Source organism: Meriones unguiculatus, chromosome 2 (genome assembly GCF_030254825.1).
Source record: "Meriones unguiculatus strain TT.TT164.6M chromosome 2, Bangor_MerUng_6.1, whole genome shotgun sequence".
In the NCBI taxonomy this organism is placed as follows: Eukaryota; Metazoa; Chordata; class Mammalia; order Rodentia; family Muridae; genus Meriones; species Meriones unguiculatus.
Window position 1 is genome coordinate 66567586 of NC_083350.1, and position 17484 is coordinate 66585069.

The window sequence follows — 17484 nt, forward strand, 5'->3', positions numbered from 1 at the left end:
CATGTTTTCTGGGTGTCTGCTGTAAAGACAGGTGGGAGCCCTTCAGAGTGAATGGGAGGAGCTAGCAGCTGGCCTGCAGGCCTGGGTGTACACAGGGGCTCTCAGAGGAGGAGCACAGCTAGTGTGATCCTGCAGAACAGACGAGGAGCAGGCAGCACCCCCAAAAATGCAGTCTTCTGCTCTAAAGGTGAGACAGGAGGCGGAGGAGAGCACTGGGGGAACTTTGGAGCTGGATCTTCAGGCAGTCCAGTACGAGGCTGAATGAGAACCACCGTGGGGCTGAGGGGGAGCTGCTGTGTTCCTGCCGTGGGGAGGGCACCTCCAGCTGCAGGGGCTGTAAGTGGGGCACACTGAAGGGGAGCCTGGAAAAGGGTCTGTGTAGAGGGCTGGAGAATCCTCAGACATTTATGAGACAGCTTTGGAGGGTGCCAGGCCTGGTGCATACACGGAAAGCGTTGATCATGAGTCTGTGCAGGTTTCTCTCAAGTCAGAACACACATTTTGAAGGGTAATGGAATGGGCCTTGGGGGGAGTTGAGTACTGCTGTCCGGGAATGAGGCCATTGAAGGTGGGCAGATGAATGTTGGCGTATGTGTGTTCTTCACAAAGGTTGTTCATATGAGAATTTCAGAGAGATTCGGGAGAGGTCAAGTGAGGATCACTGGTGAGCAGTGTAACACCCTTGGCCAGATGTCACATCTGCCTGAAGGATGCCTGAGTTGGTGACCCTTTACTGCAGCAAACAACTCAAATAGACGTCATAGGTGAAGAATGGGGAAATGTATGAGTTTAGTTGGGCATATTTTATTGGGCGTTCAGGAGACTTGGGGTCTGAATTTTGTGAGAGGAACAGGGGCTGGAAAGAAGAGGAATTGAGACAGAAAGAAGGCTTAGGGTGGGGCTCGAGGGCCCCTGAAATTAGGGGGTAAGAGCTGACTAATGGAAGAGGAAATTGGAAAGGACACAGCACAGAAGTCAAAAGAGCGTCCCAGGGATCGACTGTCCCTGACCGAGGGAGCAGGTGGAATGAGGAACTGTGGAAAGGCCGCTGAGGACAAGTGGAAGGTCTGTGCCAGCATCCAGAAGAGAGAGTCACACCTGGGAAGTGAGTCAGGTTTATAATCCTGGATGATTTAAAAGATACAGCTAGTGGGGTTGGGCAGGGGAACAAGGGTGGAGAATTTTACAGAGGGGCTCAGAGAAAGACCATGAGGAGAGAGCCACCTGGGCACCAGAGCATTCCGGAAGGAAAAGAGAGAAGAGGGCTGGGAGATGTTGGGAAGAGCAGCATATAGAGAAAGGGAAGGGAAACAGGTAGATGAGCTAGCTGTGGGGAGCCGGAAGGCTGGTCCCCTGGGCTACATGGAGGACTGTCCCTGTGGATATGAGTCCGGAAAGTTAAGGCCTTGCCTTCCTGGTTTGTTGCAATTAAGAGGTCTGTACTAGTGGGACAAGAAGAGGAGGGGGTGGTAAGAAGAGGCAAGCAGAGAAGGATGGAGAGAAGGAGAGGGAGAGAAGGAGGGAGGGACAAAGGAAGAGAGAAGGTAGGGTGGGCCGGGGGAGTATAAGAGAACAGAGAGAAAACAAGCAAAGAAGGACCAAGTGCCTTGAAAGGGAGGAACAGAAGGGAAAGTAGAGCCAGCTAATCACTAATTAAAGAGTGACTCACCAGATAACCAAGAAAGCCTGCCAGTGCACTCACAGCACGGCCCTTGTTTGTGTCCAAAGCTGGATATGTTGGGGGAAGTGGATGAGGTATCGTCACCTCGTGGTATGATGACTCCGTGGATTTCTTCTGTGCTTTGTGTTAGGTGACGAATTCAGGCACACATGGTCACTGCCTCAAGGTCAGATTTGAGTCCGGGTTGGCAGGTCCAGAACGGGAGGAGAAACAGGTGTTGGTGAGGCTGTGGGTGCTGTGACAGGACACAGGCCGTTCTATGTTTTTGTGAATGTGGCTCAGGGATGACAGCTACCAGGACCAGCTGGAGGGTCTGTTCAAACACGCACCTCCAACAGCCCAAACAACTTGGACCTCTAAGCAAAGGTCTGGGCCCTTTGTTACAAACCACATTACATGTGGTTTAGGAAGACAGAGTCTATGGAAAAATACTAGGGAGTCTCTGGGAAACCTGGTGGACAGTTAGGTGGATAGATGGAGTAGCATGAACAAGGCCCATCCTGTGCTGCTGAAGTACCTCTTGGTGCCCCTTGGCAGGGCTCGCAATTCCCTTCAGTCACACTTGGGTCTGAAGGCAGAATTGCCATTGCTTGGTGTCCCCAGGCCACCACGTTTACGGCAAGGCATTTTGCAGAGTGCCCTATCTTTATACTGTTTATTATTTTTCTGTCTTTTGTGTCATGTGACTGTCCTTTCCTACTTGAGATGCTGAGGGTTGAATTCTATCTAAATCCTCCCCTTGGGAGGTTGGACTCAGCAGCTGAAAATGTGCACAGGGGAGCTGATCGCACACACAGGACCAGTGAGCATCTCTTGACACAGAGGTGTTGACAGCTGGAGCCCCAAGCATGCATGTTAAAACAAGGGCAGCCCCAAGGCTGGCAAACCTTTTCATGAGGCTGGATACAGAGGTGATGTTGAAATGGAACAAAGACACTACCACCAAGAGGCTGTGCATGGAACTTCCAAAAAGGGAGGGAGCCAGGTGAGAAGAAGGAAGGAGGGTGCATGCATGTCCACACCAAGAAGACTGTTCCTCAGCATGTGCAGGGCAGGAGTCACCTGACAGGGAATGGAGCTGTGATCGAGAAGGTGACGTGGCTGCTGACATAAACTGTAAGGCGTTGGCAAGAGCAGAGCTTCTGTGAGATGAGGAGCTTGTAGTGCTGATAATTTACACACATCATTGAGACACCAGGCATGGGGATGTCTTGGCAGGAGAGCGTCTCCGGGAAGCACGTTTGAAAAGGCAGAAGCAGATGATGAGTTGTGCTTTCTTGATGTCGTTTGTGTAGTGGCTTTTGGGGACAAGACAAAGGTATTGTATGTAGGGTACACATCACACCCTGTGGCCAGAGCAGAAAGACACGACTGCGTGTGTGTGTTGGAAGCAAGGAGAGAGGGACGCCGGGAGGCCGCTTATGCCTCCTGAAGAGATTGTCAGATCTATTTTATTGCTGGAGAAGGAGAATCGGCGATTTGACAGCATCTGATGAAAGATGTGAGTCCCACTAGCAATCCCTAGAGCTCCCAGGGTAGATTATGCGACAGAATTGGGAACAGAAGCAATAAAGGTTGACTAGAGGCTCGGTTAGTCGCTTTTTGTTAGTTGTTCAGAACAAACCAAGGAAAACCACACGCGGGGGTGGGGGTGAGTCCTTTGAACTGTGTGCACTGTTTACATTAAGAGACAAGGGTCTGGAAATTTGTGAGGCCCGTTATTCTGGGCCATTTTACACACTGGATATCTTTTTTATAGATGTGTTGGTAGCAGCCAGGCAGTGGTGGTTCATGCCTTTAATCCAAGCACTCGGGAGACAGAGGCCAGCCTGGTCTACAGAGGGAATTCTAGGGCAGCCAGGGCTACCCTGACTCAAACAAAAGAAAACAGAAAAGAAAAGAAAAACAAAACAAAACAAAACAAAACAAAAACAGATGTATTGTAGTACATTGTAGAGTCAGAGAATACAAAAGTAGGTAAGAAAGGAGATGGGATGCAGCAGCTTTCTTGCTGACGTCTATTATTATGCATCCATCGCATCCATCTATCCATCCACCCCCCCATCTACCCATCCACCCACCCATCCACACATCCACCTACCCAGCACCCATTTATCCATGCCAAAGGCACTACACTTAGCATTGGGATTTGTAACTGAAAACCACTGTTTTTATGCCCAGAAAGCTTTGGTTTGGTCATTTCAAGAACAGCTGAGTAAGAAAACACTCGTTCAAACAGAAGTTATGGAAATTTTAGAAGTCGGAAAGTCTATGTCAGGCATTCGAAGGAGTGCTGCTTTTGGCTTCAATGAGGACAGTAGGTGAACCATGGCAGGGTGAGTCATATTCAGCAGCAGAGCTGACTGGGGTGGGGGAGCAGAAGGGTGGGGGAGAGAAAGCCTTCTCATCAGAGAGGAACATTCCTGGGAGCCTCTCCCACTGTCGCTGGAGCTCTGGACAGTGTATATTTAAAACCCTGGGGGCAAGCAGTCACAGAGGTAAAACATCAGGAATTAGGTTTTTCATACCAAAAGCTGATAGAGAGCTCTGTGTGAGTGATGAGATCATTCCAAACTGTTGATTTAGAGGGAAAGAACCCACTGCCTACAGATTGGAAGGATTCTATTTCACTTGAGTTGTAAACTTGAGTAAGTCACATGGATTGAAAGCTTGTGATTCATTATATTTAATAGAAGGGGGCGGGGGAGAGAAGCCCTGAATCAAGTCCAGGGATAATCTGCCCTACCATAGTCTTTCTTTTTGGTCCTTGAGAACCTAACAGACCCCAGGCCCATTAGGTCCAGTTTCAAGGCAGAGGCATTGCTTTGTCTACACGTGCTCATGAGGCTGGAGTGTTGTGTCAACAGGGGTGCAGCCACATTATTTTCACTCATGACCATAGTTCTTGGGATTGTGGGCGTGGCTGCAAGACTGACAGACAGGGCTTGCCTTGGCTAGGATTCCATCCTTCCCCTTTGCCCTATAGTACCTGGCAGAGTCTCCTGATGAGGGTATGCTATACTCTAGCCCCGCCTCCCGAAGAGTGAAATCCATTGTGACAAATTATATTATTTGTATGTCTTTGATGATTGATTCCACATCTGTGCAAGGGCAAGTGGATTTTAGTGAAAAAAAATATATATATATATATACACACACACACACATTTAAATCTTTATCAGGAGGCAGAATGCACTTATTGTCAGTAGAAGATAAAGGTTTTAGCCCCAACAGGTGAAGGTACTAATCTGTGGGGAGATTTGCTCGCCTTCTGCTAATAAATAAGCTCATGGGCTGGCTGGCTTGACCAGTGGCTTACTGTATAAGTACTAAGGATGTACATCTTTGCCTGCTTCCTTTACAGCAGGTGGCTTTCATGTGCTTTTGTAAGGCACCGAGACTCTTGTAGGGGCCAGCTGGTGCATAGGACGTGGAAGTGGCCTTTTTTTAGGGACTGGAGGACCCACACCCCGGAATGGTGGTGCTGCTGTTGCTGGCAGGATGCCTTCGTGTAACTGGGTCATTGCTGCCCTTCAGAACAAAGTGTTAGGATTGCAGAGCAGAGAGCAGTGGGTACACAGGGAAGCTGGTAACAGATGAGGTGGGTTGCCAATGAAGAAAGCCATCAGAAGAAGGGTGCCTGGGGTATCAGGCATCTTCCAGCCAGCCATCAAGGAGCCCATCAGGCCTGACTCCTGCTTTAATGGAGATAGAGATTAAACTGCAAAGGATGCTGGGTAAAACGGATGGTGATAATTACAGCTGCTGGGCTAAGAAAGCTGGAGAAAGGACAAAATGTTGTTTAACAGTGCAAGAACACAAACTTCTATTACTTATGCAGGCTGCTTAGAATTTATCCTGCTCACTAACTATCATTTAATTAAGGTGCTTCTTTAAAATGCACCCGATTTATATGTGTGATTTTTTTTATTTGATGGGTGATAGATTCTGCTTTTTGGTTCCAACTCTTAGTGTTTTATGCCTGATGTCAACTGCTGCTCTTACATTTGACTTGCCTTTCCTGAGTTCATAGGCCTCATTCTGTTTTACGTACAGAAATTTGATCTTTCTAAGGTCAGCTGCTTTGCATATTCTGCCTCACCAAAGGGTGGGCATTAGTTTATAAACTCGTCAGTAGAACAGGCCGGCAGTAGAAGGTGGATTTTCCTCCCTAGTATTTGTAGGTGCCTTCTCTACAAATACTGTTCTACAGGGTGCACACGGGCTGAGCAGTGAGCGTCACTTACAGCCACGGCGGGCATGCTTCCTCACGTGAGGTGGATGATGGGGGAGACGCTGCAGACCCGAGCATGTGGAGGAGGAAAGGAAGAGGATGTCTGGAGAGGAACCAAGTGTTTCCTGTGTGCAGTTGTGGCTTTCAGAAACTCTAAAGACCCAGAAACATCCACGTCTGGTGGTTTATCCTTTATGAGATGAGGAAGCTAGAAGAAAGAATGGACCGGAGGGCATTCTAGACCGATTTGTAACTGTTTTGGATGTTAGCAGGCATCAGGCTAGTTAATTGCTAAAAGATGACCTGTGATTCCGTTTTTCTGGCTTTCACTGGAGACTCTGAGGGATGGACATTAGTGAGTGGCCGCTTTACAGTTCTGATGAGAACTTCGAAGCTTCCTGCTCTTAGTTCAGGATTCAACGAGGTTAAGAACGATTCATTCTCATTTCAGAGGTAGAGCTGGGAGTGTTATGTTGGAGAGTCAGTGCTTGTTAGACCAGGAACATCTTAAAAATCCCTGGCTTTTCAGCTTTGTATAATCAGGGGCCTGGCGGAGAAACTCAGAATAAATATGTTGGCTTGTGCATGCAAATTCCCTTTCTTTCTTTCTTTCTTTTTTTTTTAACATTTATTTATTTATTTATTTATTATAATTTAGTCACTTTTTATTCCAGTTTTAGCCCCCTTCCTTGTCCCCTCCCAATCCCACCTCGTCCTCTCCCTCAATTCCTCCCTCCCTTCTCTCCTCCTATGCCTCTCCCCCAGTCCAGTGATAGGGGAGGTCCTCCTCCCCTTCCATCTGACCCTAGCCTATCAGGTCTCATCAGGACTGGCTGCTTTGTCTTCCTCTGTGGCCTGGGAAGGCTTCCCCGCCCCCTCAGGGAGAGATGATCAAAGAGCCAGCCACTGAGATCATGTCAGAGGTAGCTCCTGTTCCCCTTACTAGGGGACTGTTCCCCTTACTTACTTGGAGACTAAGCTGCCATGGGCTACATCTGTGCAGGGGTTGTAGGTTATTTCCATTTATTTTCCTTGTTTGGAGTATCAGTCTCAGAAAAGACGCCTGTGTCCAGATTTATTGGTTCTGTTGTTCTCCTCATGGAGCATCTGTCCCCTCCATATCTTTTATCTCCCCCTTCTTTCATAAGATTCCCTGCACTCTGCCCAAAGTTCGGTTATGAGCCTCAGCATCTGCTTTGATACCCTCAGAGGCCCTCTGTGGTCGGCTCCTCTCCTGTTCCTCGTTTTTTCCCTCTTCTGATGTCTATCCTGTTTGCCTTTCAGAATGAGGATTGATCATCTTACCCGGGGTCCCCTTCTTGCTTAGCTTCTTTAGGTGTGCAGACATTAGTGTGTTTATCTATATTGTATGTCTAATATCCGCTTATAAGTGAGCAAATTCCCTTTCTTAAGGACTGCTGGGGTGCAGGACTAGAAAGGTAGCTTTGCAGTCATATTATTGCTCTTCCTGTGAACCCAAGTTTGTTTCCCCGGCACCCACTTACCATAGCTCACAACAGGGGGATCTACAAGACACGAACACACGTGCAAGCATGCACACAATTTAAAAAAAGGAAGACGTGTTAGTTACCAGAGTGCATGCCTGTAAGCCTAGTCAGGAAGCTAGGAAGCTCAAACAGGAAAACTGAGAGTTCAAGGTCAGACCTGCACCTGTTGGTGTGACTCTGTAATCCCAGCTCCTTGGGAGACCAAGACAGAAAGATTGCAACTAAAAGCTTAGCTTGGTCAACTCGGGAAGACTTTTTTTTTTTCTTTTTAAAGAAATAAACAAATAGGGTATCACACACAGAGATATACCTCAGTGACAGAACACTTGCCTAACAACTGTAATGGCCTAGGTTCAACCACCAGTACTGCAAAACCCAACCAGTCAGTCCATGGGAGTTCAATCAAGGCTAGCCTGGGCTACTTCTTAGTAAGACTCCATCTCTGTCTTCAATAACAGAGAAGCCGGTAACTAGAGATTTAGCTCGGTAGTAGTATCGACGTGAGGAGGGAGGTGCGGAAGAGACATCTCAGGTAAGCCGGATCTTGACTACACCGCAGAAAAGCACTTCAGGACCAGCCAGAGTGAAGCAAAGACATTTAGATAGAGGCATCCAGGGAAAGGAGATCACACAGCAAAGGGTGTGGGCAGGAGCCAGAGTCCCCCATCAGTGTGCTTAGGTGGCTGTGAACATGGCTGTGAAAGTCATTGTTCAAAGGATGTAACTTACAGTAAGGTTTAAACAGAGTGGAAAAGTTGAGTAAAGTTTCAAAATGGATGAGCTGGTTCATTTCTCTTAAGGAATCTTTTGTGTTTTTTTTGTTAATTTGCTTGTTTTGGTTTTGGCTTTTGAAAAAAAATAGTGTAAGGTAGTCTCCTGAAGTGCACTGCTTATTTGGGGAGGGGGGCAGTCTAGATGCTCATAGACTCCAGCTCAAGCCCAAGTAAGCATCATTTGCTGCACCTTTTGGCAAACCAAGCCCTGCCTTTGTAGCAAGTGTGATGTCATCAGTTGTGTTGCAGATGCTTGATCGCCAGCCAGAAAGAAATGCAAAATAGCTAGGATGGGAGGCTTCTTTTCTTGTCTATGTGTTTTCAATTTTTCTATCTCTCTCTCCTGCCTCAGTACCTTATGTGGGCCCTGTGTTCACTTCCTGGGGGCTGTAGGGTGGGGAGGAAGGTGAGTAAATAATGGTGGTAGCAGCCACTATTTCCTGAGTACATCCAGTGTCGCTCTTGTCGCACGGGTGACAGTTCTTTCTCAGGGTCTGTGGGGAATTGGTTTCAGGACTCTTTCTGCCCAGAGTACCCAAGTCCGTGGGTGCCTCAGTCCCTTTTGTAAAATGTTGTCATGTTTGCATGTAACATGTTCATGGTGTCATCTCCAGATTATTTAGAGTATGTAATAAACTAATAATAATAAAAAATAAACCTAATAAAATGTACATAGAGTATCTAATAAAAGTAGTTATCATGTGTGTTGTTTGTTTAGGGAATAATGACAAGGAAAAAAAATGTCTAGACGACGTTCATTTTTCTGCCAAATGTTTTTGATCTGGGGTTCGTTGCATCTGTGGCTGTGGCGCCTAGGCTGATACTGTGGGCTTTTGAATCAAATGGAATGCAACCACCTTGGGGGGCAGGTGTCAGCATACCTTTCTACAGAAGAGGCAGCCAAGGCAGAGAAAGAACAACGTCCCCAGTGGGTTCTAGGATTTGGGTTCCTACTGGTGACTGATGTAAATCTTCACACTTGTGTCCCATCCCTTCAAACAGTAACGTTAAAAATAGCTTCAGGGGCCGGGGAGGCAGAGGCTCTGGAGAGTTTGTGCCTCCCTGAGTTCAAGTCACCAGAGCTCACATAAAAAGCCAGATGTGTTGGTACTTGCATGTAGTCCCTGTGATGGAGAGATGGATTCCTGTAAGCTCGTTGGTCATCTAGCCTATTTGGCAATGTTCTCGGCCAATGAAAGACCCTGACTAACAAAAGGTGGAAGATATCTGAGGACTGAGACCAGAGGAGGCTATCCTCTGACTTCTACATTCATGTGCATGCACATACATGAAACATACACACACTTTCAAATACTTGATTAGTTGTTAAATTGTAAAAGTGTGCTATGTTAGAGTGTGGTTCAACGTTTTCCAAATATATATATATATTGGAACACGCCTTGTGTGTTCCTGATTACTGCAGGTTTGAGAGGAAGGTTCTTCATACTGCATGAGGCAGAAAAATAAATAAGTAAAAAAGAAAAATAAATAAAACACTTCTTCGTGTGTTCTGACTTGCAGGGGGGTTCCTCAGTGTCAACGTGAGTGAAATCAGTTTTGATGCAGTTCTTCAGCTTTTCTCCAAGGACTCAGAGATTGGGCCAGGAGGCCACTGGAGGCCCAAGGACTGTAAGCCCAGATGGAAGGTGAGGCGGTTTTGCACTTGTGCATTTCCAGAGTGTATGCTCACGTGTTCAGGGCTTCAGCATTTCTGCTGACGAAATGAGACGGAGAATGGATTTCTGCCTTGTTCAGAAGAGAGGCTGTGAGCCATCTGTCTCCTGCAGGCAGGCATTTCCCACCAGTTTCTGGAACTGAGTACTCACAGGGAGGATGCTGATGTCCTTCTTTTCAGTTGGGTTCAGCACTGTCAGTCACCAGAGGCTTCTCAGAGGTCCCCGTGGAGCTTGAAAGGGAGGCTTTGACCTCTTCGCTTGCCTTCTTCGAAGGGAAGAGCACAGGTGCTTGACGGGTCAGATTTCTATTTAATGTTTTATTTGAAAAACTGAGATGGCCTCTTGTGCATTATAACAAACAAGCAAGCAAACAAACAAAACAACAAAGAAAACTGGTTGGAAGTTGCTCTCAGTACTGTGAAGCTGATTCTAAATGAACATTTGTGTAATGGGTGCTGTGTTAGAGTCCAGCGTGGCACTATGTACCCGAAATGAAAACCAGGAGTCATTAAATCAGGTGTTATGTCCTCAGGAGTTAAAAGGACTACTTCAACCTGGAAGTAGTCCTTTAAAAAAAAATACCAGTGTTCTTCTAATATGTGTTAGCATATATATATATATATATGTAGGTATATATGTATGTTATGTATGTGTGTGTGTGTGTGTATATATATATATATATATATATATATATATATATAAATCCTCAGCAGGGAGGACAATTATATACTATTCAACTTCTGATTTATTAGAATGGCTTATAGGCTGCAGCTCATTAGAAATGGATCTTCTCACCTCAAAAGATTCAGAGTAAAAGCAGCGTGTTGCCAGTTAAAATGATTTAATTAAGAAAAAAAATCCCCAGGTGTACCCAGCGCCTTGGGTTTTAGATAATTCCAGATGTGGTCAAGTTGACAGCGAAGAAGGGCCATCACAGTGAAGTACAGTCTTTAGTTTTAAGCTGAGCTGAAACTGCTGGGGGAATCTTGAAGTTCCTTCAGAGGTGAGCTATAATTGCCATGTTCAGTTTCTTCCCCTGCCTTTGCCTGTGTGTGTGTGTTACTGTAAATATGCCCCATTCTATTGCCGTAGGACTCTGAGAGAAGGAAGAAAGCAGTTCCTAGACACATGCTCTTTGAGGCTCCCTCTCTGTATTTATTTATTTATTTTTTTAAGTACCAGGTCAGTGTGCACTGCGGTCTTCCAGTGTCAGAGGTTCCCGATACTGCAGGTTTGAGAGGAAGCTTCTCCACAGGTCATGCATCCTGTGGAGGCAGGCATGCTAACACAGGGGAATTGGAGAGGGACAGATTAGGGCCTTTCAGGCGGTTATCTGTGACGTTGGCTTTCCATGCAGGGTTCAACAACTGGTCTCAACCTGCAGGCTGAGGCTTGATGATGCTGTCTTAATTCGAGGCTCAAAGTTCCTCATCTCACCCAAGGTCCCTCAGGGATGGGTCTTAGCCACAAGAGATGCTGAGTGACACGTGCCAGTTCTTGAACAAAGTCATCAGACATGACTCTCATTGAGGGTACAGATAAGAACCATCCCTTCCTTCTTTATCGATCTGAAATTTGTTCCTGTAGTCACTAGCAATGAGGAAGAAGAGGAAGAGTGAGCTAAAACACCTCAGGAGAACGAGAGCTCGGTCGCTCACACTTGCCTCCCTCTGCTTCACCAGCAACAGCTGTCTGGGCTCTAAACCAACCTGGTCTAGAGCTTCGCCGTGCTGGCGTGTGTAGGTGCTGGTGTGATTCAGAGCGTGAGAGGGTGGCAGGCACTTACTGGGCAAAGTCGACGTGGCAGGCATTTTCCCGATTGTCTCCTCATAGTGTACCTAAGAGGAAATAAGCAGGGGGAAAAAGTGCACAAATAGTTCACCGAGATTGGTAGTTTTGAAATGGGAAGTAACTGGACAGTGTAATTTTTCCTGGATAAGAGGTGGTGAAGAAGGACTTGGGAAGATAAAGTGTTGTTTCCGAAGGTCGTGACCAAATGTCCTCCCTCTCCCTTGGTACATCCACAAGAGAGGGGCTCCTGCAAGTCCGCACATGTGGAAGAAATGTTGATGATCCGTGGGTCACTGTGCTGATTTTCTCTACAATAAATTAGGAACTATTGAGAATATAGTTCCACTGATACAAGGGGAATGCTAAGTGAATTTCAGAGATATATCTAGCTTTATTTTAATTAAACACATACACACACACACACACACAGAGAGAGAGAGAGAGAGAGAGAGAGAGAGAGAGAGAGAGAGAGAGAGAGAGAGAAAGAGGGAAAGAACTTTAGGCCTGTCACTTAAAATGTAGTAGCAGCTCACTGTAATTTGGACATGCATTTGCTAGCCAGGATACTTTCATTCATAACATTCTCAGTTTTTTACTAAGGTATAAAAAACCTAACAATGGCAACCAAACCCAAACCAGCTCTTGGTATTTTAGTTTCTCCACTGAAGAACTCACTATATTAAAGGCTGTAACTTGGTATTTGCTGATCCTTCCATGTTCGGCCCCTCAGCCTAGCTGTGTTTAGTTCAAATGGGCCATCTTTAATACAGACTGGCTTCTTTGCTCAAGTATCTATAATTTGATTTTTTGAGGATTTATTTTAGTTTTGTTTGTGGGTATGTATGTGTTTATGTGTCTGTCTCTGTATCTCTCTCTCTCTTTGTGTGTGTGTGTGTGTATGTGTGTGTGCACATGTCCCCAGAGGCCATAAAAGGAAGCCAGATCCTCTGGAGCTGGAGTTCCAGGTGGCTGTGAGTCACTTGAACTGGGTGTTGGGAATGGAACTCAGGTCCTCTGGATGAGCAACAAGCATTCTTAACCACGGAGCCATCTCTCCAGCCCCTATAATTTGGTTTTAACATTTTTGTTTACTTTTGTGTATGGTGAATGTAGCATGTGTACTGTGACATGTGGGGAGCCGTGAGGACAACTGTCAGGTGCTGGTTTGTCAGGCAATTTTACCAGATGAGTCATGTCCTCTGACCAGTATCTCTAATTTGCCTTAACTGCTTTTGGAGCCCATACACATTACATCAGAGGTAGGCAACTTGTAACCAGAGGCAAAAAACACAGGTAGGGCAGGTTTTGCTACAGTTCCACTGGTAGACCTTGGGTAAGGACATAAAACTCACCTCTAACTCGTCCTCGCCTTTGGCTACACTTAGCCATTCACTGTGACCCAGGGCCCTGTGAGCCTGTTGACCGCCTATTGAGTTAAGAACTTCTCCTCCAACCATCAGAAGCCCATAGCAAGTTCCAACTTAACACCTCCAGTACTCATCAGGTGGGGAATAGGGAGGGAGTCTTGGATGTTGCTGTAGCAACATCCTGCGCTAAGAGATGTCTTCTGGGGCAAATCAAATGGGAGTGGGGTCCTCAGGGCATCAGAATCATGGCGATTCCCATGACTTACCAAATGTAGAATCACCAGTGGCAGCATGAAAATGCCACCCTCTGTCCTAACTGTCACATCAGTAAAGGAGAGAACTGTAGTCATTCTAGTCTAGAAACCTTCAAGCTTACGAAGCTGGATCTCCTTCTCTTTCTAAGCAAACCCTTCATAACTCAATTTTGTCCCATTTGCAATTCTGGCAATATACATGAATAAATGTCTTTCTTTCTTGCTTGCTTTCTTGCTTTCTTTCTGTTTCTTTCACTCTCCTTTTCTTTCTTTCTCTCTCTCTTTCTTTCTCTCTGTCTCTTTTTCACTTTCCTTTTCTTTCTTTCTCTCTCTCTTTCTTTCTCTCTGTCTCTTTTTCACTCTCCTTTTCTTTCTTTTTCTCTCTTTCTTCTTTCTCTCTCTCTCTCTCTCTCTCTCTCTCTCTCTCTCTTTCTTTCTTTCTTTTTCTTTATTTCTTATGTGTGGTGTTAGGGACCGAATCCAGGACCTAAACTTGATAAGCATGTCTTTTATCTTTGACTACATCCCCAACTCCCTTGTTGATTTTTTTGTTGTTGTTGTTGACAATATCTAATGTCATGTCCTGATTTTACAAGTAAAATGAGTCCCAGAACTTAGCATTTTCAATTATTTGTAAGGTTATTTTTAGATTTGTTTATTATTTATTACGTATACAGTGTTCTGCTGGCATGTATGCCTACATACCAGAAAAGGGGCCCAGATTTCATTATAGATGGTTGTGAGCCACCATTTGGTTGCTGGGAATTGAACTCAGGATCTTTGGAAGAGCAGCCAGTGTTCTTAACCTCTGAACTACCTCTCCAGCCTGTAGGGTTTTATTTATTTTTGTTGTTGTTGTTTGTTTGCTTGTTTGTTTTAAATTGGGTCAATGTATTTGGTCTAGATAAAAATTTCAACAAATTCCAGGTTTATGGTTCTTTCAATATCCAGTATATAGAGTGATGCAGACATTTTAGTAACCTTTTTTATTTGTTAAATTGTTTGAAAATTTGGTGATTTCGGAATTCATCATGTATAGAAAATTTACTGCGTTGATGTCAACTTTTATTAGCAAGTTAGCAGCTACAACAAGGCCCATTGAACTCAGAAGCTAAGCAAACTGAGTGAGAAGCCACTTTAGCTTTGTGACGGTCAGACCCAGAGGTTGGGGGAGAGTGGTGGCATAAGTGATGCTTACGAATTGTTCAGAGCTCATCCGTCCCGCCTGGCTTTAAGAAACCCTCGTGGATGTGAAGCAAGGCCTGAACCTGTGAGCACAGGTCACACATCTGCTTGGACTAGTCACAAGGCTCACGACTTGATGGCCGCTAGCGGTTTCCCAGGCTCAGCCGTCATGCGCGCTTGCAGGGCTCGCTGGAACACTGCCTCACCCATGCCGCAGGTGTTCTCTTCTGTTTTGAAGGTGGCAGTTCTCATCCCCTTCCGTAACCGCCATGAACATCTTCCAATTTTTTTCCTGCACCTGATCCCGATGCTCCAGAAACAGCGGCTGGAATTTGCCTTTTATGTCATTGAACAGGTGAGCTAACTATTCTAGAACTTCAGCTCTAGATGGGCCTCAGCTGAGGTCCGTTGTGTGACTCATCCTTGGATTTAAGATTGAATAAAATGATATTTGGGATTGAATCTTTATTTTTTTTTCTTGTAATAGTTGCAATTTGGTCAAATGAGTTGAGCAGCCATTATACTTGACTTTGAAATTATAGCATTGATGCATTTATAGCTTTATACTTCTGTCTTAGGATTTCTATTGCTATGAAGAGACACTCTGACCAGAACAACTCTTATAAAGGAAAACATTTAATTGGGGCTGGCTCACAGTTTCAGAGGTTTAGACTGTTTTCGTAGTCATGAAGAGCAGCATGGTGCTATGCGGGCAGAGACACGGTACTAGACAAGGATTATATCTTGATCCGTGGGCAGCAAAAGGAGACTGTGCCTTAGGAGTGTGACACACTTAGTGCCCCACCAAGCATTTGAGTGGAGGAGACCTCAAAGCCCACCCCAACACTGACACACTTCCTCCAACAAGGCCACACCTGCTTCAGCAAGGCTGCATCTCCTAAGTGTGCCACGTCCTATGGACCAAGTATCCCTGTGGACCGAAATATTCAAACACGTGAATCTATGGGGTCCGTGCCTAGTCAGACCGCCACACCTACCTACAGGATTGTCAAACTCGCTCTTGAGCCCCTGTGGCTGTTGTTCATTCTGCGGGGTTAAACGCTGGACTTGTAACATTGTCCCACCTCCGCTTTTATTAAAATTTCTGAATTTGCCTTGTTCTTAAAAACCGTCTACTAAGGGCAGTTTACTTGGGGCATTGCTTCTTCTGTGATGCAGGCTACTTAGGAGGATTTGTTCCTGTCCAAGTGTGGCTCGTGATGGTGCGAGTTAGAATGACATCATGTCTTGTCCTATTCTGAATTATGGACACACTCATACGAATAACCTCAGACACATTCACTGTGTTTTACTTTGAAAGTGCTTTTTATTTCTGACCTATGAATTTCAGTGCATAAAGCAAAGGATAAAGGTTTCGTATTGTTTTTTGTTTTTTTAATGTGAAGTATTGATATTTTTGATGGAGGATTTCTTTTTCTGGAAGGACTGCTGGCTAGCCTTGAAAGTTAATATTGCTTTGACCTTATTAGGTAATTATGGGTGCCTGAGTAGAGCCAGGTAGTAATCCTTAAAAAGAGAAGCGGTATGCAATGAACATTTTCTATTCTTGTTTCATAGTTTTCCCATTTTCAGAATTGTGTTTCTTGGTTGAAGGGCTTCTTGGATGTTTCTGTTGTAGACACACTTACATAGCTTGTCAGCCACACTTAGTGTTCAGCGATGGAATACTATCCCTTTCAGTACGTAAGTGCCTGTCCAATGACTGACAACCAGGTCAAAATAAGTAAATCACACAGACAATAACACAATGCTCAGGATCCATTCCAGACAGAGCCTAGAATTCTTCCAGAACAAGAGATAAACAGGAAGAGAGTAGAATACATAAAGAAATAAATATTGTCAAAGCAAAAAAACCCCCTTCATTCCATTTCCCTTGAACCGGATACTGTGCAAGCTGGCATAGCCTACATCAAGTTGAAGTGAACTTGCCTTACTGTTGAAGCCTTTGTTTAAAGATTATGACTATTCATATAATGAAAGACTTTAGTTATTTTATTTATGTTCTTTTAAGTGTAAAGTGCTGTCTCAGAAACCTAAAATAGTGCAATAACCCTTGAAGAGAGAGCTCTCTACCAACCTAGGGCCTCTCTTATTGTGACCTCAGCGGTAGGCAGTGTATTTTGTACAAATGCATACTGACTGTTTCATTTCTGCTGCTTCGATAAAATACCTGACCAAAGGCAACTGAGGGAAAGGACTTATTTTAGCGCACAATTCCAGCTTATAGCCTATCATGGCAGGGCCTTGGAGGGGTCATCACATTCTCAGTCAGGATCAGAGAGAGTGAAGAGGCTGTGTGCTCACCTGCTTGGCTCAGCTCCCCTTCTATCATCACGCAGCTCCAGACAGGCAGGCTCCAGACAGGCAGGAAAGAGAGCTTACCTGCCTACAGCAGGCTGTCTCTACCCACATCAACTAACTTAATTATGATCCCCAAGGACGGTCAGATGGGCCACCCCAATATAGACAATCTCTCACTGAGACTCTATTCTCAGGTGATGTTAATTGACAATTAAAACTCAGCCTCACAAACCTGGTGTGGTGGCGCATGCCTGTAATCCCAGCACTCAGGGAGAAGAGGCAGGTGGATCTCTGTGAATTTGAGGCCAGCCTGGTCTACAAAGGGAGTCCAGGACAGCCAAGGCTACACAGAGAAACCCTGTCTCGAAAAAAACAAACAACCCCTCACCATCATAGTGGCCTTTCTGATCACATTGTGTTCTTTCCCGCACTCGTCCCCGTTGATGGTTCTGTAGAGTCTTCTTTGCATCTTTTATTTTTATTACCAATTAATGGTGTTGATCATGTTTTATGTCCAGTTTACTGATTTTTTTCATAGTTCCTGCTTCTTGTTTTGCAGTTGAAAATGGTTTTCTGGTCAGAGTATTTTCCTCCAGACACATTTGTGGTTTTAACTCTCATATTGGGCTTAATCCCTCTGAGTTAATCCTTGTATGTGGTGTGAGGTAAGGATGAAGTTTTTTCTTTTCTTTT

The 17484-nt window shown here is 45.2% G+C and overlaps 1 protein-coding gene across 3 annotated transcripts in view; it reads left to right on the forward strand.

Moving 5' to 3' along the window:
• The window catches only part of B4galt6 (beta-1,4-galactosyltransferase 6), a 61933-nt gene that overhangs the window by 31547 nt on the left and 12902 nt on the right, over positions 1–17484 (forward strand). The window contains exons 4-5 of one of the 3 annotated variants that reach the window (XM_060377636.1): positions 9718–9842; positions 14687–14824. In XM_060377636.1, coding sequence (XP_060233619.1) covers positions 9718–9842; positions 14687–14824 — 263 coding nt within the window. The remainder of the gene's footprint in view (positions 1–9717; positions 9843–14686; positions 14825–17484) is intronic. The other 2 variants (XM_021628188.2, XM_060377637.1) reach the window with 2 other exon arrangements.